Source organism: Vicia villosa, linkage group LG6 (genome assembly GCF_029867415.1).
Source record: "Vicia villosa cultivar HV-30 ecotype Madison, WI linkage group LG6, Vvil1.0, whole genome shotgun sequence".
In the NCBI taxonomy this organism is placed as follows: Eukaryota; Viridiplantae; Streptophyta; class Magnoliopsida; order Fabales; family Fabaceae; genus Vicia; species Vicia villosa.
Genome location: NC_081185.1, coordinates 718,547 through 742,497, shown reverse-complemented (window position 1 = coordinate 742,497; position 23,951 = coordinate 718,547). Strand labels below are relative to the sequence as shown.

Here is a 23,951-nt window from a genome sequence, read left to right as displayed (position 1 = left end):
GCCATAAAATTATTTGCCCTTGTTTGCTTTTAATATGAAAAGAGATGGTTTGAACTAGTATAAATGGAGGCATTAGAGTCATCAATTGGTAGACTGATTTTTGATGGACTTTTAGCAAGTGTACTTAAAATTATCTCAAGTAATAAAATTGATTTGTTTCCACATAAATTATTGTATTTGAACAAAATAATCGTAACATGTTTTAAAAGGTAAAATTTGGGGGTTAACAAAGAATTTTTGGGTAACTTAGGCTATGTTTGAGAGTTTGGAGAGGAAGGGAGGGGAGGGCTTTGAAAAATAAGAAGAATTGGGTGAAAAGGATAAAAAGATTTTGGGTAGGAGGGTTTTGGAGAGTTTGAGTTTATTCATAACACCAAAAACCCCATAAAATGGGGGAACTCAAAAATTGTATTGAAGGAGGGTTTTGGAGAGTTTTGAAGGGCTTACATAAATTTTCCAAATATCTTTTAGGTTGTTATAGTATTCTGAAAATTAAAAATTTAATAATGATAATGACTATTTTATCATTCTAAAAGAAATCAGTTTTTCAAAAAATGTCAAATATTTTTCTATATTTTTTTAAAATTTTATTTTTGGAAGCCTTCCCCTCCCCTCCCCTCCAAACTCCCAAACATAGCCTTAACATACTTTTTTAGATTTGAAATGGCACGCTCCTCTCAAGGCATTTCTTTGTGCCAAAGGAAATATGCACTTCAAGAATATGAGCTCCTTCCGTTAAAGCGATTTCAACTCCCATTGATCCCAACAATAATCTTATTGCTACATATGCCAATATCCCTCCTAATCCCTCCATTTTTTAAAGTTTAATTGGCAAATTACTTTATTTAACTCATTCTCGTCTTAACATTTGTTTTAATATTTGCAGACTCAGGCAACACCTATCACACCCTACAGATGAGCACCTTAACACATCTATTCATATTTTGAAGTACCTTAAAACAACACCATCACATGGGTTAATGTTTCAGAGAGATTCTAACCTCATTGTCATTGGATTCAGCGACTTAGACTGGGGAGCTTGCAAAGAAACGCATTGATGTATAATCGATTTTTGTTTTTACTTAGGATCCTCACTTGTGAGCTGGAAAATTAAGAAAAAAATTGTCTTTAGGTCATCCTTCGAAGTTGAATACAAAGCTGTAGCAAATGCTTCTTACGAAGCACAATTGTTACTTTACTTGCTAACAAATTTAGGAGTTTTTCACCACCAACTTATATCTATATTTTGTGACAATAGAAGAGTTATTCACATCACGAATAATCTGGTTTTCCATAAATGAACTAAACACATAGAAATGAATTTCCATCTTGTCTGCGACAAAATCAAAGACAATATTATTCATATTATGCCAATCAACACAAAGGAACGGGTCGCTGATATCCTAACTAAGCCCCTTCAGCGAGGATCGTTTTCTTCATTATTGAGCAAACTTGAATTGAAGAATATTCACTTCAGTCTGAGAGGGTGTTGACATATCGTTTATATTGGTTTCTTTGTATTGAGCTTATTGTCTTTATTTAAGTTTGACCTACTATTATTGACCCCTTGATTTTTAGCTTTTATGTTGACTTGGTTCATCTCTTATAAATAAGGGAGCTTTTTCATGTATTTTAACGTTTTTAGAAATATCAATATTGTTTTTCTTTATGTTAAACTCAGTACATTTAATAGGAAGTGTTAAGAAACAAAATGTGGGAAAGTCTCACATTGGTTCGAAAAGTGAAGATTAAACATTTTATAAGTGAGAGAACTCATACACTTATCACCTTAAGATTTTGGATGAATATATAATGTATCTCTCACTTGATGTGCTTGCCCATAAAAAAATACCTTAATGTAAAATGCTCCCTCATGTTAACCCCCAAAGAATTGATGACCCATACCCAGTGTATGTTCAAATGAAAATGCTAAAAACATTACATCATGCATTGAACTAAAGAGATAAAATAAAATGCAATAGATTACTTAGATCCTTCCATTAATCACTAACATTATAAGTAAGAACTCAAAATCAAAATCAAAATTCAGAGATAAAATAAAATGCAATAGATTACTTAGATCCTTCCATTAATCACTAACATTATAAGTAAGAACTCAAAATCAAAATTCAACATCAAAAGCTAATATAGTGTGTTCAAACAAGTGATCACAACAAAAATGCTCGAGACTACCAACATACATTGCATTTTTTTAGAGAAGAAAATAACGGAAAGAAGAATATAAAGAAGATTAGTCGTTCACCTAGTTTCTAAGGCTCATGAAATCATTCACTGTTAATACTTCACAGTCTCATGTGACTTCACAATATTCAGCTTTGAGATGTCTAAATCTATGTGTATGAGATTTCCGTTCATTGACAAAAAAGAATGGGGATAGAATTTAAAGATGATGAAGAAAATAAGGAAAGAATAAGGAAGGGAAAGAGAATAGAGAGAAGAAAGACGCGAACCTAGAAATTGTTTTCTCCTCTTTCAAACTTTTCGAATTAATGTTTTTGGTTTAAGATTTGTTCAACCTGCAAAGAGGGGGAAGAAAGGAAATGTAAATTTTGAATAAAAGGGAGAGAAAGAAAAGAAGGAATTAGAAAAAAAAAATGAAAGGACGTGATGATCCAGTAGATTGGAGACAAGTGACATTGATGTACAAATTAAAAATGAAGAAAGGATAATTTTTTTTGTTATAAATTGGATATCCTCTGTGTACAACTGCAGAGACTAATTCCTCGAATTTTGTAGAACCATAATAGATGACAAATTTTCTTTAAAAGATTTAACAATACTGTCCAAGAATAAATTCGAACTTGATACCTTTGATTAAGTTGAAAGAGACCCATCATCTCATCCAAATGCTCTTAGATAAAGGATAGATAATTAGTTTAGGCATCAAATTATATCAGCTATTAACTACCAAATAAAGACATCAAATATGAAGACATCAAATTATGTTAAGCAGATAGTTAATTAAAAATGAAGGAAGGATAATTTAAAAAATATAATGACATCAAATTATCTTAGCTATTATCTACTAAATAAATACATTATATATTTATATTTTAATTATTTTACAAACTTGATAATATGAATTATTTGAATTAAGATATGTTTATAACAAATATTTATATTTAGAATTGATTTTAATTTTTGTAAAATTTATAATTCAAAATTAAAACTAATTAAAATTATTCCAATTTTTTAAAACTCAGCAAAAACTAGTTCAAAATTTTAAAAATAGTTCATAATACGAAAGTTTTGATTAATTATACTTCTTTTAGAAAATCACCGAAAGAGCTTTGCTACTCTGGCCGTCTATATAATAGCATCGCCTTTTGGACTGTTTCCAATATTAATCTTCGTATAGAAAGACGTTTTTACAAAAATAAATAAAATAGACTTTATTTTCTATACAAAAAAAAAAATCGAGAGACATAAATTCCATCGCATAAAAAAAACAAAATGATCCACGTACTAATAATATTTTCCCCGTGAAAGATCTATTCAAAATACACACATAATAATAAAGTAGTGAGATCATGTGATAGAATATTTCGCAAATAAAAAAGAATATGAGATAGTTGATTCATTGAATAATACTACTACTAATACTATTATTATACTGGAATCTTTGCATGCTTTAACTTTTATATATAATATTTGAGTGAAAATATTATTGCTGTTAAAAAAATTGGAGTGAAAAAAAAAACAGCTGTGGAGCATAATAGGAATGCAATTGCATGGGCGTTAAATGAAAGAGAACGTTGTCCCTTTCGACGCCACCGAACATCCTTTAAGCTAGTGTGTGTACATGTGGGCCAAGGACGAATCATACTCACAAACAATTATTCCTTCCGTCTCATAATAAGTGTCTCATTTGTATTTTTTCTACGTCTCAAAATAAAACAACATTTATTATTTTTTTCCACTACTATACCCCTATATATTAACTTTCACGCTTTTTAACTACTCTACTACCTATAATAAACAAGGATATTTTAGTAAATGATACTAATTTTTTCATTAAAACCAACACATCTAATCATTTTCTTAAGAACCATGAAAAACTCAAATAAGACACTTATTATGAGACGGAGTATATTTTTAGATACTCTTTTTAATTAATAATCATATTTTCTTAGGAAAGAATGAAATTCACATTCATATAGATATAGATCTACTAAATTATTGTACCAAAACAAAAAAAAAACTATTATTAAAAGAAACTTATCTTCTAAATGAATCTCTCACCATAAATAGATACATTTGAAAAATAATCAATCTTCTAAAAAAAATCTATTAAATCAGATAAGTTTTACTTCCTATATTCTTTGAGGTTAAAGGTAGTGCATTAACTGTGTAAAAAAATTTTAAACTGTTATCCAATAGAAACAAATTGTTTTACCATATCATAGAGTAATTTTTTTTTAAATTACAGTCTAATTTGTCTTGATTCATGATCGTAAGTGACTAAGAGTGTAAAACTTTTTTACACCGTCAGTCCATCGCCCATTTTCTCACATTCTTTAGATATATTAATTTTTAAGATTTTTTATTTTTTATTTTTAATCTTTATTTTTCAAAATTTTAAGAATTTTTTAAAACTTAAGTGTTTGTTGTTTACCGAGTAAAAAAATAATAAGAGAAATGAAAAAGAAAAGAAAAAGAAAAGAAAAGTTTTTGAATTGTGACCGGTGTCTAAAACCGACAATAGTAACTCACTCAGTGAGTCACCATACTCTCTTTTCCTTAGCTTCCAAGTACTCAACACCTTTCTATCTCTTCTTTCTCACTCTCCCTCGTCTAGGGTTTCTTCTTCCTTTTAACATAACAAACCCTACATTTTCACTTTCTCTCTTCTTCTCTGCATTCTCAATTTCTCATTCTCACGGTACGCTACTTTTTCTCTTCTCTGCATTTTCAATTTTCTCTATTTCCATTTCCACTGATTTGTAGTACAAATTTTGTACTGTGATTGATATTTGTGCTCATTGTGGAAATGTAGGATAAGGAGAGTTGAATCTCCGAATGTCGTCCACTTCACGAGGACCGGGACCGTCGGAGCCACCTCCACGGCGGCTTGTACGGACGCAGACGGCTGGGAATCTCGGAGAGTCGATATTTGATAGTGAGGTTGTTCCTTCTTCTCTCGTTGAAATTGCACCGATTCTTCGTGTTGCTAATGAAGTTGAAAAAACACATCCTAGAGTTGCTTATTTATGTAAGTGCTTCTCTCTTCAACTTTCATTTTTCATTCTTCATTGTTATGATATGATATGCTATGCTATGATGTGTTTAGTGATCTTGATTGTTTGTTGTGTTTAGGTCGGTTTTATGCGTTTGAGAAAGCTCATAGGTTGGATCCTACTTCAAGTGGTCGTGGTGTTCGACAATTCAAAACCGCGCTTCTTCAACGACTTGAAAGAGTAATATATTTTTTCTGCTTCTTGTTTTTGCACAATGTTGTTAAATATAGAAGCTACGGTGGTGCTATTGGGAAGTAGAATTTAACCAAATCATTGTTGTTTTATGATATAGCGTATACTTTAGTATAAAATGTTGTCTAATAGATGTGCTATAGATAGCATCTTTGTTTAGCGTAATTTGAACAAACAGATTGATAATATAACACTGTTTTCCACTTATAACTTGTTCTGCATTGCTCCCTTCATTTTTGGAAACACATTTTAATGATTTAATGATTGCTTTTGTGTGAGTGTTGGCCTTTTGCATTGTCCTCTTTGACAAAGCTTGCAAGTGTATGTAAAAGGAAATGTGCTAACTGAAACATCAATTGTCTTTCCGTGCAATTTTTTCTAGTTTGGATCTGATCGGAGACCATTGAAATAGATTAGCAAGTGTCTTCACTCGTTCCTTACTGAGAGTGCAGTGTTCTACTCTTGAACCTATAGTGCATTTGTCTTGCTTGTATATGTAATATTGGTAGTTGTCTCTAGTAAGATGTGATGCTATATAGAATGAATAGTTAGCTCTAATAATATTTGATTTGATGGGCATGATCCTCTATGGTGATTTAAGTAGTTTCATGCTAAGTTTTGGTTTTTTTTTTGCCCCATAATTGCTAGGAAAACGATCCAACTTTGAAGGGAAGGGTAAAGAAAAGTGATGCTCGGGAGATGCAGAGTTTTTATCAGCATTACTACAAAAAATATATCCAAGCTTTACAGAATGCTGCTGATAAAGCTGACCGGTAGGTTCTCTAGATGATTTTGAGTTTGTTATGTTCTCTAAAAATTGTATGATGAATAATGATAGTTTGTCTCTTCTTTCAGCGCACAGCTTACCAAGGCATATCAGACTGCTAATGTTCTTTTTGAAGTTTTAAAGGCTGTTAACATGACCCAATCTATGGAAGTTGATCGAGAGGTTATTTTCTATGGCTCCTAAGAATTTTTTCCTTCTTTTTTTGGTGTTCCCTTTTGTCTGAACCTAAATTATCTATATGTATTCAATAGCTTGTTAGCTTTATACTGGCTGTTGTACTATTCGTATGATTGATTTGTGTTGCCATTGTAGTAGATTTTGGAGACACAAGATAAAGTTGCTGAAAAGACAGAGATCTTAGTCCCTTACAATATTCTTCCTCTTGATCCTGATAGTGCAAATCAAGCGATAATGAGATTTCCCGAGGCACAATCTTTAATCTTTAATTTCATACACTTGTACTTCTGGCCCCACCTGACTTCTAATGAAAATACTTATCCGTAACTTTTATATAGATCCAAGCTGCTGTATATGCTCTTCGTAACACTAGGGGTCTTCCTTGGCCTAACGACTACAAGAAAAAAAAAGACGAAGACATTTTGGATTGGCTTGGGTCGATGTTCGGATTTCAGGTAAACAAAATCTGGAAATGCGAAGTTACTTGTTTCTTTAAATAATCTTCAATTTTGTTTTTCAAAACTACTTCACCACTAATTAATTGAATTGGATTTGTTTGTTTATCCTTTTGGTTTTAATATATTTTTATACGTAATTCAGAAGCACAATGTTGCAAATCAGAGAGAGCATTTGATCTTATTGCTTGCTAATGTTCACATAAGACAATTTCCAAAGCCTGATCAGCAGCCCAAGGTCAGTTTTTGATTTCAAGCATTAGTACAGTACATATTTCAATTTAACTTTTGTAGAAAACTGTTTTAATTTATTTAATTTTTCAAGAAAATGTAAAGCAAAGGTAAAAAAACAAATGAAGAATGAAGAGCGTGTTTAGTTGACCGATCCTTTTTTCCTATGGTAGAACTATAAGCTACTGTGTTGAATTTGCTTCTCTTCTTGTACCTCATTGTTTCTACTGCTATGATATTTTGTGAAGCATACGAGGGTTTTACTGTTTTGTTTACAGTTTAATCTCAAAGTCTGATTCCATTTATCATGGTTCCATTCAATACCTACATGTACTTTGTTAATCGGCCGGCATGGTGGGATTTTGGCTCGCAACCATGGACCGCCACCCGCCATCGACAACACTGTTGGGAACCATATGCTAAGAACTTAAGTGGCATTTACTAGTTTGTTTTTTTGTTTTATTTTCTATTGACATGTTCTTATTTATAATTGAATAATGTCACAGCTGTTTACTTTTTCTGTGTTATTATGAAGGAAATGGTTAGAACTACATTTGGTTGTTACCAATTCCTATGCAAGTTCTTGAAAACAAGAAACATAGTGAAAGCAAAGTGGCATTTATATAATTATTAGTGAAAACATATTAAACTAAGTGAATACAGAAAACAAACCGAACAACGTCTTATAATTTTTTTTCAGTTTTAATCAACTCATATATACATGCAGCAATTTGAATTAGATCTGCCTGTGACTAGTATATCTGTTTGATTAGTTGGACGAGTGTGCTCTGACAGAAGTGATGAAGAAACTGTTCAAGAACTACAAAAAATGGTGCAAATATTTGGATCGGAAAAGTAGCCTCTGGTGAGTTTTTCTGTTTTCCCAATGTTGAAAGATACTATAGTTTCTGTCTTGCTGACTAAGCTGTTTGTTCAAGTCTACATGATGACAAGACTTATTTTGGAACTGCTCTCTTTTTTAGCAATAAAGTTTGACCAGTATTATTGTTAACCCTATGTTGTTAATCTCAGATAGCGTTGCTCATCACCAGCCCCCTAAAATTTACAGCAGATAGGAGGATAGCCGCTACTGCAAAGACTAAAAATTAATGTTCAAATACAAAGTAAACATAAATACTCAAACATAGAAAACTACACAATTAAAGAGACCATCATACTTAATAGTTGAAGAACTTAATATATAGAGCAATAAAACTTTAGCTAACAAGAACATAACAAAACTACACTAAAAATAAGAAGAAAAACATAACAATTGTTTGTGAGCATAAACATAATCTAATGAAGAACCTATTATTACCCTTATAAAATTCGGATTGAAATTTATATTCTTAAAGAAAAGACAACAATTTATAAAAAAAAGATTTGAGGAATTTATCCCCGAAACCCTAATAATAAACGCGATAGTGGTTTGGGGCTGCAATGCACAGAAATTAGCAGCTGCAACAACCGCTGTTGCTAATGGTGATTCACGGCCAAAATCATCGCGCCAAACCCTACCACCGCCATACTATTAGGCTATAGCACGCTATTGACGACATAATGTTAAATCTTTATATGGATATTTGAATTGAATTTAGAGTTTTAATTCAGCGACTGGATCCTTGTTTGTAGCATTTTTTGACTTTTGTATTTGGGCTTTGTCAAGAAATGTCTGGGTTTTCCATGTAACATGTCTAGTGAATGAACCTTGCAGGTTACCAACCATACAGCAAGAAGTGCAGCAGCGCAAACTACTATATATGGGTCTATATCTTTTAATATGGGGTGAAGCCGCCAATCTAAGATTCATGCCAGAATGTCTTTGTTATATATATCACCATGTATGCTTCGTCACTTAAACAATCTATATTTATATACTTTCTCCGAAGTACTCGTGTCAACTTTGTTTGCTCCAATACTTGGATTTTTATAATTGTTTTCTCTGCATACTCAGTGTAAATACCTAGTTAAATTAATTGTTCCTTGTATATTTGTGTGTTTGCACGTGCATAATAGTTTGTTTTGTGACTGTTTTCACTTACGAACAAAACCAACACTTATTTTGGTATCACTTTTTTGCCTCTTTCGCCTACGTAATCCTTTGGTTCTCTTTACTCATCTTTCCCTCAATCCTCTTATTCCCCTCCTTTCCGCATATGGTTATCAATATTGAGCTATAGCCGGGGAGTTTGACCATTTGTTTGATAACTCTTTGTTGCCTATTGTGAAGTCATGTATGGGTGTCGACGCTTGTCTCATGCCCGGACATGCTTAATCTGAATATTGCCCATGCTTCATAGAAACTGGAGCTTGTTTTGTACCTTCTTGATGTTTAAACCTTAGCTGGTTCAATATTAGGAGCATCACTATCATTATATTATTGATGTTACCCTGGGGCTGACCTGTCGATGAAGGCTTGTGGCCTGAGACTGTGCTCCTCTCAAGTCTCAATTTTGAATTCCGCCAGGTGCTAACAAGTAACAATTCATGTGTTGGGCCAGTCCATAGGCTTCAATTGTCCCCCCGCTAGTGGATGGTGGTATTGGTCCCTCGGAGTGGTCGGTTCTAGGGCCGAATACCGAGTTTTAAAATAAAATTTTATTATTGAGTATGGACGCATATGAACTGGAAATGATACAATGTTTCTTTCAAATGCTGTTTTGTATCTTTGTTATGTCATATAATGTAGTTTTCTGCTCATGGCTGTTTGTGCTGGAATATGAATTCTCATGTATATGTCTCACAATTTTCTTTTCATAATTGTACGCATTAAAATTGGGTTGGCAACATGCCCGCGCGCGTTTTCTCACAATGTTTTTGATAGTTGCTCTTGTCTACCCCTTTCCATTTATAAACAACTATATGCGTCAACTAATTATTTTCATAGTGACTAACTACTTTTGTTGGGTACCGACACTCATTGAAAATTTTCATTGTAATTATAGATGGCTTTTGAATTGTACGGTATGCTTGCTGGTAATGTCAGTCCAATGACTGGTGAGAATATCAAGCCAGCGTATGGAGGTGAAGAAGAGGCTTTCCTAAGGAAAGTGGTCACTCCAATCTATATCGTGATCGCAGAGGTTTTTCTCCCACCTTTTCATAGTTTTATTTTCTTTATTTCTTTTTTGTGGCTGTCACATCCAGACAAAGTGAATTCTTTCATATTGAATTGAATATGAAAATAAATTTTTGTTTTTTTGCTCAAAAGGAAGCTAAGAAAAGCAAAAGGGGAAGGTCAAAGCATTCACAATGGAGAAATTATGATGATTTAAATGAATATTTCTGGTACAATTTATGCTTTTAATTCGTCTCCAGTTCGTTGTCAATGTCAGTCTAGAAGTTAATGCTAATTACATATTTGCAGGTCTGCTGATTGTTTTCGCTTAGGTTGGCCGATGCGTGCTGATGCTGATTTCTTTTGCCTGCTGCAACCTGAGCGGGCGGTTTTTGATAAATCAAATGTGAGAATTCTTTTTCTTCTAAAGTATTAAAATGAGAAATTACATGTCTTTTTTGGGGTTCATCTCTCTTAGAATTTTGGTTGGGCCTACTTGAATCTGAGTTATTCTTATAGATATGAAAAGGTGTCAACACTATTTATATACATGAGAGATATATAATCTAAATAAGAATGTAATCCTATCATAATCCCGAAAGATACTAAGAAATCTTCCTATAATAAATATTAATATTTCAACAATAAATATCTATATCTCAATAGGTCTAACTCAACCTTACAAAAATTGATGGCTTGTGAGATGAGGGTTGCCCCATTTATAAACATATTTTCGGGTCATATCTCATATGATGTGGGACTTAAGAACTTTGTTCATGATTGCCTTAATTTTTGTGAATAGCTACAACAAGGATTCACAATAATATAATAGTGCTGGAAAAGATACTCGTTGTATGCTGTTGTTCGAACAGGAAGTGATTCCTGCAATGTTATATTGGTTATTTATTGTTCAGACGTGTCCTTTTTTCTTTCTGAAAAACAAAATCTAGATACTTAAGCTCTATGCTTTGAATTTTAGTTGAAATCAAGGAGGAAATCTTCTGTCCTTAGTTATGATTAATATAAAGTATTTATAAGAATGTGTATGCCACTCAGTCTGAAAGCCTTGTTGTAACTTAAATGGATAGGATGACAAGCCGCCTAACAGAGACGGATGGGTTGGGAAAGTGAATTTCGTTGAGATTAGGTCATTTTGGCATCTTTTCAGAAGTTTTGATCGCATGTGGAGTTTTTTCATTCTGTGTTTACAGGTATCAAATCTTTTCTGCATTTTGTTGCCATTCTTCTATGTGGATATTTTCTCCTTTTAGTACTTTGCAAAATAAAATCTATATGAGAATTGTGTATATGTTTTTAGGCTATGATTATTATTGCTTGGAATGGAACTGGGGATCCAACTGTGATCTTTCAAGGGGATGTCTTCAAGAAGGTGTTAAGTGTGTTCATTACAGCAGCTATATTGAAGCTTGGGCAAGGTAGGCGATATACAATATTATTGCACATATATTTTATATCTACTATGAGATTGCAGCTTACCAAGTTACTTTGAGATCATACATTATCCTTTATTCATTCAGTCAAATGTGTTCATCCGTAAAATTATAACCTAATAAGCTATTTTGACCCACTTTCACATTCTTTGCATTAGCTTAAGTTGTAACCGCTGGAAGACGACTAAATCAGTAACTTCTATCCTGTTAACTATTTGAATGTTCTTTCGATTGAGAGCTAGAAGACGACTTTACCTAGGTTACAAGTAAAAAGACGAAAATTGTACTATATGAGCCCGTTTGTTACAACTTATTTGTAAAAAATATAATCACTTTTGGAAGTTTTCATCTGTTCGTTACATATTCTTTAAAAAAAAATGAGAGTTTGAATATATATCTAAAAACTACTTCAAATGAGAAGCTGTTCGTTACATATAAAGTGATTTTCTGTTTTGATAAAGAAACATAAAACAACTAATGTTTTTATTTTATTTTAGAATCTCTAAATTGTTGAGTTTAAAAATCACTTTTTTTAATGACCCATAACAAACATGCCATATACCACCCGATACACAATTTAAATATGGGTTCATTGTGTACAAAATGATGGAGAAGCAGAGAGACGAAAACCCCAACATTCAAGCTGGGTGGATGAAATGGATGAGAGACTTGAAGATTTTATGTGATAACAATGAACCACCTCTACAGTAAGTGTTATTGACTGAAGTGAACTGTCAGTTGTATGCTGTTCCTCTATATGACTTCCTGATTATAAATGGAATGTTCAGTTTATGTAGCAACTTGGTTGTTACTGAAAATTGAAGGTGCTGTGTTCAAGGTGTCAGGTTAAAAATCTTTGTGGAAAGCTATTATAGAAAACAGAAGCATGCTTTTTTCCTTTACTGAATAGTTAGCACAAGCAGCTGTTTAATATGTGTACCCCTAAGATATGGTTTGATTTAAATATGAAAATTATGAGTTTGTCAATATGTATACCCCCCCTTCCCCTTCTCCTGAAACTTACAATTTATAAAATGCTCTGTTAGTTCCTAGTGTGGAGAATACTCATGTTGATCTTTTCTCTCTCATTGAGCAGCTGTTCTTGGTGTAATCGTAAGTTGGAAAGCACGGCGGAGTATGTCGCTGTATGTAAAATTAAGATATATTCTAAAAGTTATTTCAGCTGCAGCATGGGTGGTTGTTCTGTCAGTTACTTATGCATATACTTGGGACAATCCTCCTGGGTTTGCTCAAACCATAAAAAGTTGGTTTGGTAGCAAATCAAGTGCACCTTCATTGTTTATTTTGGCTGTTGTTATTTACCTGTCACCAAATATGCTCGCTGCGATATTCTTTATGTTCCCATTCATTCGGCGTTATCTCGAGAGGTCAAACTATAGAATTGTGATGCTTATGATGTGGTGGTCACAGGTACACAATAATTCAACCTTTTTCCTCATTATTTTCATATACTTGCAACTGTTTCGTATGGTAACAACTGAGATATTTAGATTCTAACTTGGTGTTTATGGTGCCTTACATGTCAGCCTCGCCTCTATGTTGGTAGGGGAATGCATGAGAGTACATTTTCCCTTTTCAAGTAAGAACGTGAAGATGAAAAGATTCTTTTTATGTAGATGATACGATATTTCAAGGTCTCTGATATTAATTTGTCATTGTTTATTATGTTAGGTACACAATGTTTTGGGTCCTTCTTTTATTTACGAAGTTGGCTTTCAGTTATTATATAGAGGTAATGCGCTCTCACTTTTCATTCATTCTGAAACGCAGAGCTTAGTCACGTGCTCTGTAGTAATAAATGAAGTTGGCTTCGACAAAAGCTGTACCTCATTTAATCAGAAACAGAACAATCTTATGTGTTTATGTGCATGCATGCCCTGGAGGGTCTCATGCTCTCCATTGTCTCTAATGTTCTCTCTCTATCAATTTTTCCCCTCTTGTTTTTTTAACATTTTTTTATTCTTTCTATAGATAAAACCTCTGGTTGGACCTTCAAAAGCTATAATGAGAGTAAAAATATCAACTTTTCAATGGCATGAATTCTTTCCCCATGGTAGTAAGCCTGAATGTTAAGTTTCTCTTGCTACTCCGTTTTCTCATAAAATATTTAAATATTGGTTGTGTGCTCTGCAGCTAGGAACAATATCGGTGTTGTAGTTGCTCTTTGGGCTCCAATTATTCTGGTATGGGTTTATGATGTATCTGATTCACATCCTACTTTTAGCATCTGCGGCATACTCATTTAACTCCTCTATTGTAGGTATACTTTATGGATACTCAAATTTGGTATGCAATATTCTCAACCTTATTTGGTGGGATTTATGGGGCATTCCGTCGCCTGGGCGAGGTAAGCAAATTGTCCTCTGCTATGACAAACTTGTATACTGATATCTTTTTGATCTTTAATTTTTTTATTAGTGATCTTATTTTTCTTTATTTTTTAATTCTTTGGATATACTTTGAAGGTGTTGCTGCAATAGATGTCTGTGCATAAACAATTATTTCTGGTTTGCCATCTATATAGCAACAAAATATTTTTCTGTAGGTTACACATATGTGAAATTCTGAAAAAGTGGTTGAGTTTTTGATAGGATACCTAGACATCTAGACATATTCTAGAAGGGGGTTGTAGAAGAAGTGTGAATAAGAGTTAGTTGGGACATTCCCTGACAATTACATGTCTTGTGCTTACAATAGCTTTTGTATCTGTAACTCTTGAACAGTTCGAGACTTTAATGCATAGAACTATGACCTGTGAGTAAAATATCCCTTTCTCTTAACAACGACCAATGCCTTTGTCCACTTGTAGGGGTCGCTTACTTAGATCAATCAACCAAACAAACATTCTATCATAATTCATATTTAATGGTAGACCGTTTACAGTATTCTATTATAATCTGTTTCACTGGTTAACATGGTTGCAGATACGAACACTAGGAATGCTTAGGTCTCGCTTTCAATCATTGCCTGGTGCCTTCAATGCCAGTTTGATTCCTGAGGAAACAGATGTACCAAGGAAAAAGGGATTGAAAGCTACTTTATCTCGCAGATTTACTGAGGTTAACTGTTTCACTTTTATCATTATTTGAGTTAGTTAAGCATCTTTACACTGGATTATGTTACTTAGACAGATTGTTGCAGGTCCCATCTAACAAAGGAAAGGAAGCGGCAAGATTTGCACAATTGTGGAACCAAATAATTACTAGTTTTAGGGAGGAAGATCTTATTAGTGATAGGTGATGTGCGGGATAATGTTTCTGGTTTATGATCTGCTCTTTCCCTCTCAATGGAACTGTGTTCTTTTGTTTGGTAGTATGCTGAGGTGGTTATACTTTTCAGGGAAATGGACCTTTTGCTTGTACCTTATTGGGCTGATACTCAGTTGGATCTTATACAATGGCCCCCCTTTCTACTTGCTAGCAAGGTTTGTTTTATACTTCTTTATGAGACTACTATCACAGTTTCTGTTGAATCATTTTGTAATTCTGTTTGTGTATATACACACTTTAGATCCCAATTGCATTAGATATGGCGAAAGACAGTAATGGAAAGGATCGAGAGCTGACAAAAAGAATTGATGCTGACAACTACATGTCCTGTGCTGTCCGTGAGTGCTATGCTTCTTTTAAGAGCATTATTATGTACTTGGTTCGAGGGGCACGAGAGAAACCGTAAGTGGTTTGATGTAGTTCTTTATAGAAGGAATTGTAACTTGTTTATATGAGTGTCAGTCTAGTGTAGTATTCCTACCTATATAGCTCCAAAGGTTAAGGGATTTTGGAGCTCTCGATCAAATACTATCGGGAACAGCTAGCTTTTTCGAATTCAATGATATTTCTTTTCAAGTTCAAACTGACTTCTTAAAGATTTTTCTTTACCTAATTCATTTTAAATTTTGTCTGCATATTTCAGATTCATAGAGGAAATGTTCAATGAGGTAGACACTCATATAGCGGCAGGTACGCTAATAAAGGAATTCACAATGAGTGCTCTTCCTAGCCTCTACGAACAGTTTGTTCAGCTAATCAAATATTTGGTAATATTGAACTCTTATGCAATTGAGAGTGCATTTGATTTGTTTTCTTTTGTGGGGTTTAAAGTCTTACCTAATTATTGGAATTTATGCAGTTGGACAATAATCCGAAAGATAGGGATCAAGTTGTAATTCTATTCCAGGACATGCTGGAAGTCGTGACAAGAGATATAATGGAGGATCAGGATCAAATATCTAGGTTGTGCATATGTAAATCTTTGTCTCTACACCATCAATTTTACATTCTTCCTCCATCCCCTGATCATTATCATATTTTTTATATAGGTTTGTAGATTCAACTCATGGTGGTGTTGGACGTGAGGGGATGTTTCCACTTGAGCCTGAGCCACATCACCAGCTATTTGCATCTGAAGGCGCTATTAGGTTTCCAATTGAACCAGTTACGGCAGCTTGGACAGAGAAGGTTACTAATGAACTATTCTACTTAAAGTTTAATTTTTGAAGAATTTTTAATGACTTGTTTTCAATTTGTTTTGGGAAGATTAAACGACTCCACTTGCTGCTGACAACAAAAGAATCTGCCATGGATGTACCTTCTAACTTAGAAGCAAGAAGACGTATTTCTTTCTTCTCAAATTCACTGTTTATGGACATGCCTCTGGCACCAAAAGTTCGCAACATGCTTTCATTTTCGTAAGCTATCATTCAGTCCCTAATAGCATGCTTCGTTTTCCTGTTGAAATTTATGAATCTGTTATTGACTAAAAAAACATGCGATTCGCAAGTTCCCTACCTTTAAAAACATGCAATTTTCAAGTTCATTTCCCTAAAACCATGCCTTAAATTTGTCAATCTTTCACAATATGTATTATTAACTCTTCAGTTTGGTGCATTTAAAGGAGTTTTGTTAAGACTTTTTTTGGCAAAATGTTGTAGTTAGTAAATATAATGGTCTATTTTACCAATGTTAAAGGCCAATGAAGCTAGATTTGAATGTTTAATTTAGTTTTCTAAATTTTCTCAAGGACAAGATATTTTCTTGGTTGATTGTCAAAGAAGATAAATAGCTGTTACCTATGGAAGTGTCTCACTAAAAACTGCAGTCTTTTATTTTGTAGTATTTCAGCTTGAGATGGTGCTTGTAACTCATCAAAAGTATTAATTTGATATGTAGATGCACCTAGAGTTTCTATTGATTATTATCCCTTGTTATAAGTTCATTTACATCTTTGCTAATATTTTAGTTATTGTGGATTTTGTTTTTAGGGTTTTAACACCATACTACACAGAAGAGGTTCTCTTCTCATTGCTTGATTTGGATTCTCCAAATGAAGACGGTGTTTCAATACTGTTTTATTTGCAAAAGATATTTCCAGGTTCACCATTAACCCCAAACCTTTTTGCTGCATAAATGCATACCTTTGTGAGATGAGAAATGGAAGCATTTATTATTTCTATCTGGGTTATTGATGCGCAGATGAGTGGAACAACTTTCTAGAGCGAGTGAAGTGCCGTAGTGAGGAGGAACTTAAAGGGAATGAATCTGATGAGTTGGAAGAAGAGCTTCGTCTATGGGCATCATATAGAGGGCAGACTTTGACAAGAACTGGTTTTCCCTCTCTCTTCCTCTCCCCCCACCACCACCCCCACCACCACCACACACACACACAAGAGCATGCTTATAAAATGGTTTCAAGTGTATTTTTTTACTTAATATAGAGTTGTATTCTAGCCTCAAAAATTATAATTTAGCTCACCATTGCATTAATAATTATTGATGCAGTAAGGGGTATGATGTATTATAGAAAAGCTTTGGAGCTTCAGGCTTTTCTTGATATGGCCAAAGACGAAGGTGACTGTTCCATCTCTTAGAAATGATTGAATGAAATTTCTTTAGCTTCATTACCTTGGTTACCAATGTACTATTTAATGTAACATACAGCTTGAAGCTTTTTTTGGGTTTGTTTTGCCTAATTGTTATGATTGGCTAGATTTGATGGAAGGCTACAAAGCCATGGAAAACTCAGATGATAATTCACAGGGGGAGAGGTCATTGTGGACACAGTGCCAAGCGGTAGCTGATATGAAATTCACTTATGTTGTATCATGCCAACAATATGGCATTGACAAGCGATCTGGTTCTCTCCGCGCACAGGATATATTAAGGCTTATGACAAGGTAAACATTGGACTCTAATTTAAAACTTTGTTCTTTTCTACCTTTTTTTTATATATATCTGTATCATGCCTATTAGAATTACCTTGTATTTTTTCATTTGGTAGATATCCTTCACTTAGAGTTGCCTATATTGATGAGGTAGAGGAACCTATCAAAAACAGTAAGAAAAAGATCAACAAGGTTTACTACTCTTGCTTGGTGAAGGCTATGCCGAAATCCAGTAGTTCTTCAGAGCCCGAGCAGAATCTGGATCAGGTATTTGGATTTTGGCTATTGAGGCATGTGTATGTTACTTTCTTTTCCTACTGGTAATGCTGTTTATGTTATCAAAGAAATTACGAAAGGACACCTCTACTTAAGCGTTTATGAGTGAATTAACTTCTTAAGTACTTGTTGATAAACTTCTCGTTATTTATTTTGAGGAAACTTCTCCATGATTAAAACATATGTAAAATTTTCTATGGAGAAACAGTGTCTTAGTTAACTCATTCAACTTCGATCTGCTTTGTAAATTTCATTTTAATAAAATGGAATATAGACACGAAAAAAGAAACAATTTTTATTTAATTGAAGATAAGGAAAAGTGATTTATGCCATTTCTATGGAGCTAAATACAATTCTTGATTTGGTAAAAAAAAAAATTCTTGATATGAACTGTTAACCAAGATGCCATTTTTTCTTCTTAATATACTGTATCTTATTTGCACAATCAGGTCATATATAAAATAAAGCTTCCTGGACCAGCGATTTTAGGAGAGGGTAAGCCTGAAAATCAAAATCATGCCATAATTTTCACACGTGGAGAAGGCTTGCAAACAATAGATATGAACCAGGTATGATGATGATAGGTGATATGAGTGAAGCTGATCATTGTATAGTCTTATCATGTCATGCAACTAAGTTAAATCTTTTATAGGATAACTACATGGAAGAAGCTTTGAAAATGAGAAATTTGTTGCAAGAGTTTCTTAAGAAGCATGACGGTGTGAGGTTCCCAAGTATTCTTGGACTTAGGGAGCATATATTTACCGGAAGGTAGATTCATCAAAATATATTTTGGGTTACAAGTCATATTTTCTATGCTTCTTACTATTGTCTTGCTTTGATTTTAGTGTCTCTTCTCTTGCATGGTTTATGTCAAATCAAGAGACAAGTTTTGTGACAATTGGTCAGAGATTGTTAGCTAATCCCCTGAGGTAAGTTCTACTGGTTCTTTTTCATGTAAAGGATAATATGGACACAAATTTAGATTTGTAATAAACCCATGGCTTTCAAATGTCACAGAAATAGAATTACTGAATTGGAGCGAGCTTCAAAATATACTGCGAATGAATATTAAAATTTGTTAGAAATTGGTTGATTGATCTTAATATAGATTATTGCAGATTCTGTTTTTTGTAATTTTTTATCTCAACTGAAATCAATTTAATCTTTACAGTTTTAATTTGAATCAGTTCTGTTGACTGACTTTTCTTATAATAATTAATACAAAATTTCTTCAGGATGTGATCATCTTCATGGGAAACCTGAGTACCTAAAAATAATTGAAAGTTTAATCTTCCCATTTTTCTGCTTATGCAGGGTTCGATTCCACTATGGTCATCCTGATGTCTTCGATAGGATTTTTCACCTGACAAGAGGGGGCGTCAGTAAAGCCTCTAAGGTTATCAATCTAAGTGAAGATATTTTTGCTGGTACAGTATAGTCCACTTCCTCTTTATTTTAGCTGGTACAGTATACTCATGATTGTATATTCATGGGAATTTTTTCTGTTGTTTTCAGGTTTCAACTCTACACTCCGTGAAGGAAGTGTTACTCATCATGAGTACATACAAGTTGGGAAGGGAAGAGATGTGGGTCTCAACCAAATTTCGATGTTTGAAGCAAAGATAGCTAATGGAAATGGAGAGCAGACTCTAAGTCGAGACGTGTACCGGCTTGGGCACCGATTTGACTTCTTCAGAATGTTGTCCTGTTATTTTACTACAATTGGGTTTTATTTCAGCACTCTTGTATGTATCCCCGTAGTTAGCTTTTACGTGCATTGAGTTTTTGTTTTGTTTTCTTATTTTTAACCTTAAATATCGCTAGTTGGATTTATGGGGGAATAGGAAATGGCAGGTGGGTAGTTGTACCCCCTAGCTAACTTCTTCCCCCTGATCTTGAAGTCTTGGGGAGGTACCATGTGATCTATAGAGTCTGGTCATATTATGTTAATTTTAATATCATCTGCTTCTGAATCTCTTTCTTCCACATCAATTTTGTGCAGATAACTGTTCTCACTGTATACGTATTTCTCTATGGTCGCCTCTATCTTGTTCTCAGTGGGCTCGAAGAAGGTTTGAGTGCACAAAAAGCCATCCGGGACAATAAGCCTCTTCAAGTAGCTCTTGCTTCTCAGTCATTTGTTCAAATTGGGTTTTTAATGGCCTTGCCCATGCTTATGGAAATTGGCTTGGAAAGGGGCTTTCGAACTGCACTTAGCGAGTTTATATTGATGCAATTGCAGCTTGCTCCAGTATTTTTCACCTTTTCCCTAGGCACCAAGACTCACTATTTTGGAAGGACATTGCTCCATGGAGGTGCAAAATATAGATCCACTGGTAGAGGGTTTGTGGTTTTCCATGCTAAGTTTGCTGACAATTATAGACTTTATTCGCGAAGCCATTTTGTCAAGGGTATTGAGCTCATGATATTACTTGTCATATACGAAATTTTTAGTCATTCTTACAGAAGTTCTGTTGCATATATATTGATTACCGTATCAATGTGGTTTATGGTGGGAACCTGGCTGTTTGCTCCCTTTTTGTTCAATCCCTCTGGGTTTGAATGGCAAAAAATTGTTGATGATTGGACTGATTGGAATAAATGGATTAGTAACCGAGGAGGTATAGGTGTACCACCGGACAAAAGTTGGGAATCTTGGTGGGAAGAGGAACAAGATCATCTCCAGTATTCAGGAATCCGGGGAATCCTAATGGAGATAGTGCTATCGCTGCGATTTTTTATCTACCAGTATGGTCTTGTATATCACTTGAATATTACAAAGAAGGGCTCTAAAAGTTTTCTGGTAAGTCTTCATCTATGTTGTCTACCTTTGCCTTCGTTTTTTTCGCTATCCATTATTTTGTTAGTTGAATCGAATGGAATAATGGAAAGCTTTCCTTGGCTATAACAGGTCTATGGCATTTCGTGGTTGGTGATCTTTGTAATATTATTCGTGATGAAGGTTAGTAGCTAGCTGCCTCCTAACTGTTAGGATTATGCTATAATTTATACATGTATGAAATGTAAATACTAAGTTTCTTATAGTTTAACAAATTTCTTTTTTTTTCCGGGTTATTTCAGACCGTATCTGTTGGGAGGCGTAAATTCAGTGCAAATTTTCAGCTTGTTTTCCGATTAATCAAGGGAATGATATTCGTAACTTTTGTCGCAATTCTTGTCATTTTAATTGCCCTTCCACATATGACATTGCAAGACATTGTTGTTTGCATTCTAGCCTTCATGCCAACAGGTTGGGGAATGTTACAGGTGAGCTCTCTTTCCTTTTTTTCCTACATAGTCAATAAACATCATTTCGTATAGCAGGGTAGATTTATTGTATCATTCCGTTATCTTTATTGCCTTTGATTTGTTGGTTGTTTTTTGTTTTTTGTTTTTCTTTGTCATTGTTGTTACTTTTTTTTTTTCTTACAGATTGCACAAGCATTAAAACCTATAGTACGCCGAGCTGGATTTTGGGGATCTGTTAAAACTCTTGCTCGCGGTTATGAGATTGTCATGGGTTTGCTTTTGTTCACTCCTGTTGCTTTTCTGGCTTGGTTTCCTTTTGTTTCAGAATTTCAAACCCGAATGCTGTTCAACCAAGCGTTCAGCAGAGGTTTGCAAATTTCTCGTATTCTTGGAGGTCAAAGGAAGGAGCGCGCTTCTCGCAACAAAGAATAGTTTGGCTACAAAAGGCTTCGATATTAAGAGGCTGACATCCTTTGTTGCAGTTTGTAAGTAGCTGTAATTATGAACTCACTAATTCTAGGCTTTAGCATTTGATGATTTTGCTTTAATTTAAAATTAGGATTAATCTTTTTTTTATTCCACAACCATCTGATACTGATATCTTTGCATTACTTTAATTTTTTAACGATGTAGTCGATTCCACTTAGTGGAATAAAACTGTTGTTGTTGTAGTTAGTACCTTGGTGTATCAAAATTATCAAGCATTTTGTTCAATTGTGCAATGTTCAAGTCCAAAATTGATTCTTATCTAACCAACATTGTGCAACAGTCCCAATAGATGTTATATGGAATATAGCTAAACCACAATATAATAAATTTATTTGTATTGTAAAAATCAAACTAATGTACAAACCATACAATATAGAAGAGCAACACGATCATTTCCACACGTTCTGTTTTATCCCTCACGTTTCATTCATTCTTTCCATTTGTTCACTTGGATTGCAAGTGACATTTAGTAAGGATTATTATTGTTAAAGTTGTTGATAATATAGATTTTCAAGTGAAGAGGAGATTGAGTTGAAAAGAAAAATTAGGGCATTGTTCATTGCATCCCATACATTATTCCCCTTCCCCCCCTTGGCAAAATTTCTTTAGAATTTGGAAATTGGAATTTGACGCACTCTAAAAACAACAAACTCAATCTCAACACTACATGAAATACAAGTAAAATCTGGATTGAAATGAAATTTGGACACATTTAAGTGTGGGCAAACAATCTCTATTCCGTTATATTTGAAATCAACTTCTCAACTTCTATGAAGAATATATTTGAAATCAACTTCTCAACTTCTATGAAGAATGAAAACAGAGAGCTTTGACTCACGTAAATCTAATATCTTTTTCATTCTTGCTATCAATATCTACTCATCTTCATTTAAATCAATCACTTAATCAACTTCTACTTGTGTACATATTTTTTTTTATGCATGTAACTCCTTAACGGCATAACCTCATCTTCATTTAAATCAATCACTTAATCAACTTCAACTTGTGTACATATTTTCTTTATGCATGTAACTCCTTAACGGCATAATAGGTTATAGTTAAGCTACATTAGGTTACATCCAATAAAAATGTATTTCATTCTTAAATTTGGTATGAATTTGGACATTTGAGAGTTAGAGTTGATTAGGTTACATCCAATAAAAATGTATTTCATTCTTAAATTTGGTATGAATTTGGACATTTGAGAGTTAGAGTTGATGTTGTATTTCATTCCTAGATTTGGTATGAATTTGGACATTTGAGGACAAACGTTGATGTTTGGTCTGATTTGTGATCTTTGTGTGTATTTAAATTTCAAATTTGCGACCCCGAGTACAAATAAAAAAATTCAGATTTTTTTGTCATTCTATTTCTTAATTTTGTTTTCTTATAAATTGTTTTTGCTTCTTTAATTATGATATGCATTTTCGTGATTGATTTTAAGAAAATGGTTGACAAACAAAATCGATACAAATATGGTTGGTTTTCCCGACATGCTTATATGGTTATATCGATCATGGTCTATTGTCTGCATTTGTTGAGAGATGACACGCAGAGACGTTGTCATTTCATTTTCTAATCACTGAGATGACTATCACCCCTGATGATAAATTGTGTCTCCCACATCTTCCAATCACATGAAGAATGTAGGATCACTATAGAATTAATAGATCTTAGACACTCGACTTAACGATGACATAATTAGGGGTTGATACAGATAAAGCCGGAAGGGAGATAAAAGATAATAAAAAAATTTATGTAAATTTTCATTCCTATCCAAAAATTATATTAACCACTTAAATACATATGTGGATGCTATGTGTGATGTTGAACACATTGTCTTTTTTTTTTTTTTGATAAGCTTGCACACGGTTGTCTTTTTTTTCTTCAGGACATACTTCCTAATTTTGGCTAGTACATGCATATTTGTTGACACAAAAGTGCGATCTATGTTGATATTGTCTAAATTAAACACTTCATGGACTTAGGGACATCTTATTTGGTTTACCTTTACTCTGAGTTACCTAAAGGTAGTTTATGGAAGACGAGATACATGCATAAAGAAAATGTCTATTTCAGGTAATTTATTTACACCCTTATTGATATTAATTTCATACAATTGTGTCACATTCTTATTGATATTT

At 33.7% G+C, this 23,951-nt stretch overlaps 1 protein-coding gene across 1 annotated transcript; it reads left to right on the top strand.

Moving 5' to 3' along the window:
• The first annotated feature begins 4,723 nt into the window (after positions 1-4,723).
• Positions 4,724-22,040, top strand: LOC131608702 (callose synthase 3-like). Its single transcript, XM_058880215.1, has 43 exons — positions 4,724-4,903; positions 5,018-5,233; positions 5,338-5,438; positions 6,099-6,223; positions 6,306-6,399; positions 6,553-6,663; positions 6,753-6,869; positions 7,015-7,107; positions 7,874-7,965; positions 8,815-8,941; positions 10,046-10,183; positions 10,312-10,388; positions 10,468-10,564; positions 11,247-11,369; positions 11,477-11,594; positions 12,706-13,040; positions 13,157-13,209; positions 13,302-13,362; positions 13,602-13,683; positions 13,764-13,813; positions 13,891-13,977; positions 14,555-14,689; positions 14,772-14,866; positions 14,970-15,054; positions 15,141-15,301; positions 15,543-15,666; positions 15,759-15,862; positions 15,949-16,087; positions 16,166-16,317; positions 16,891-17,000; positions 17,102-17,233; positions 17,408-17,476; positions 17,616-17,802; positions 17,907-18,057; positions 18,516-18,635; positions 18,719-18,837; positions 18,915-18,998; positions 19,384-19,496; positions 19,585-19,814; positions 20,072-20,872; positions 20,981-21,031; positions 21,151-21,336; positions 21,502-22,040. The coding sequence occupies exons 2-43, from the start codon at positions 5,041-5,043 to the stop codon at positions 21,748-21,750; spliced, it is 5,871 nt and encodes a 1,956-aa protein (XP_058736198.1). The 5' UTR covers positions 4,724-4,903; positions 5,018-5,040; the 3' UTR covers positions 21,751-22,040.
• Positions 22,041-23,951: the final 1,911 nt, after the last annotated feature.

Coding starts and splice junctions, on each gene's coding strand:
- LOC131608702 (XM_058880215.1), top strand. CDS start 5,041: ATGTCGTCCACTTCACGAGGACCGGGACCGTCGGAGCCACCTCCACGG. Junction 6,400..6,552: donor CTATGGAAGTTGATCGAGAG/GTTATTTTCTAT, acceptor CCATTGTAGTAG/ATTTTGGAGACACAAGATAA. Junction 10,389..10,467: donor GATTTAAATGAATATTTCTG/GTACAATTTATG, acceptor ACATATTTGCAG/GTCTGCTGATTGTTTTCGCT.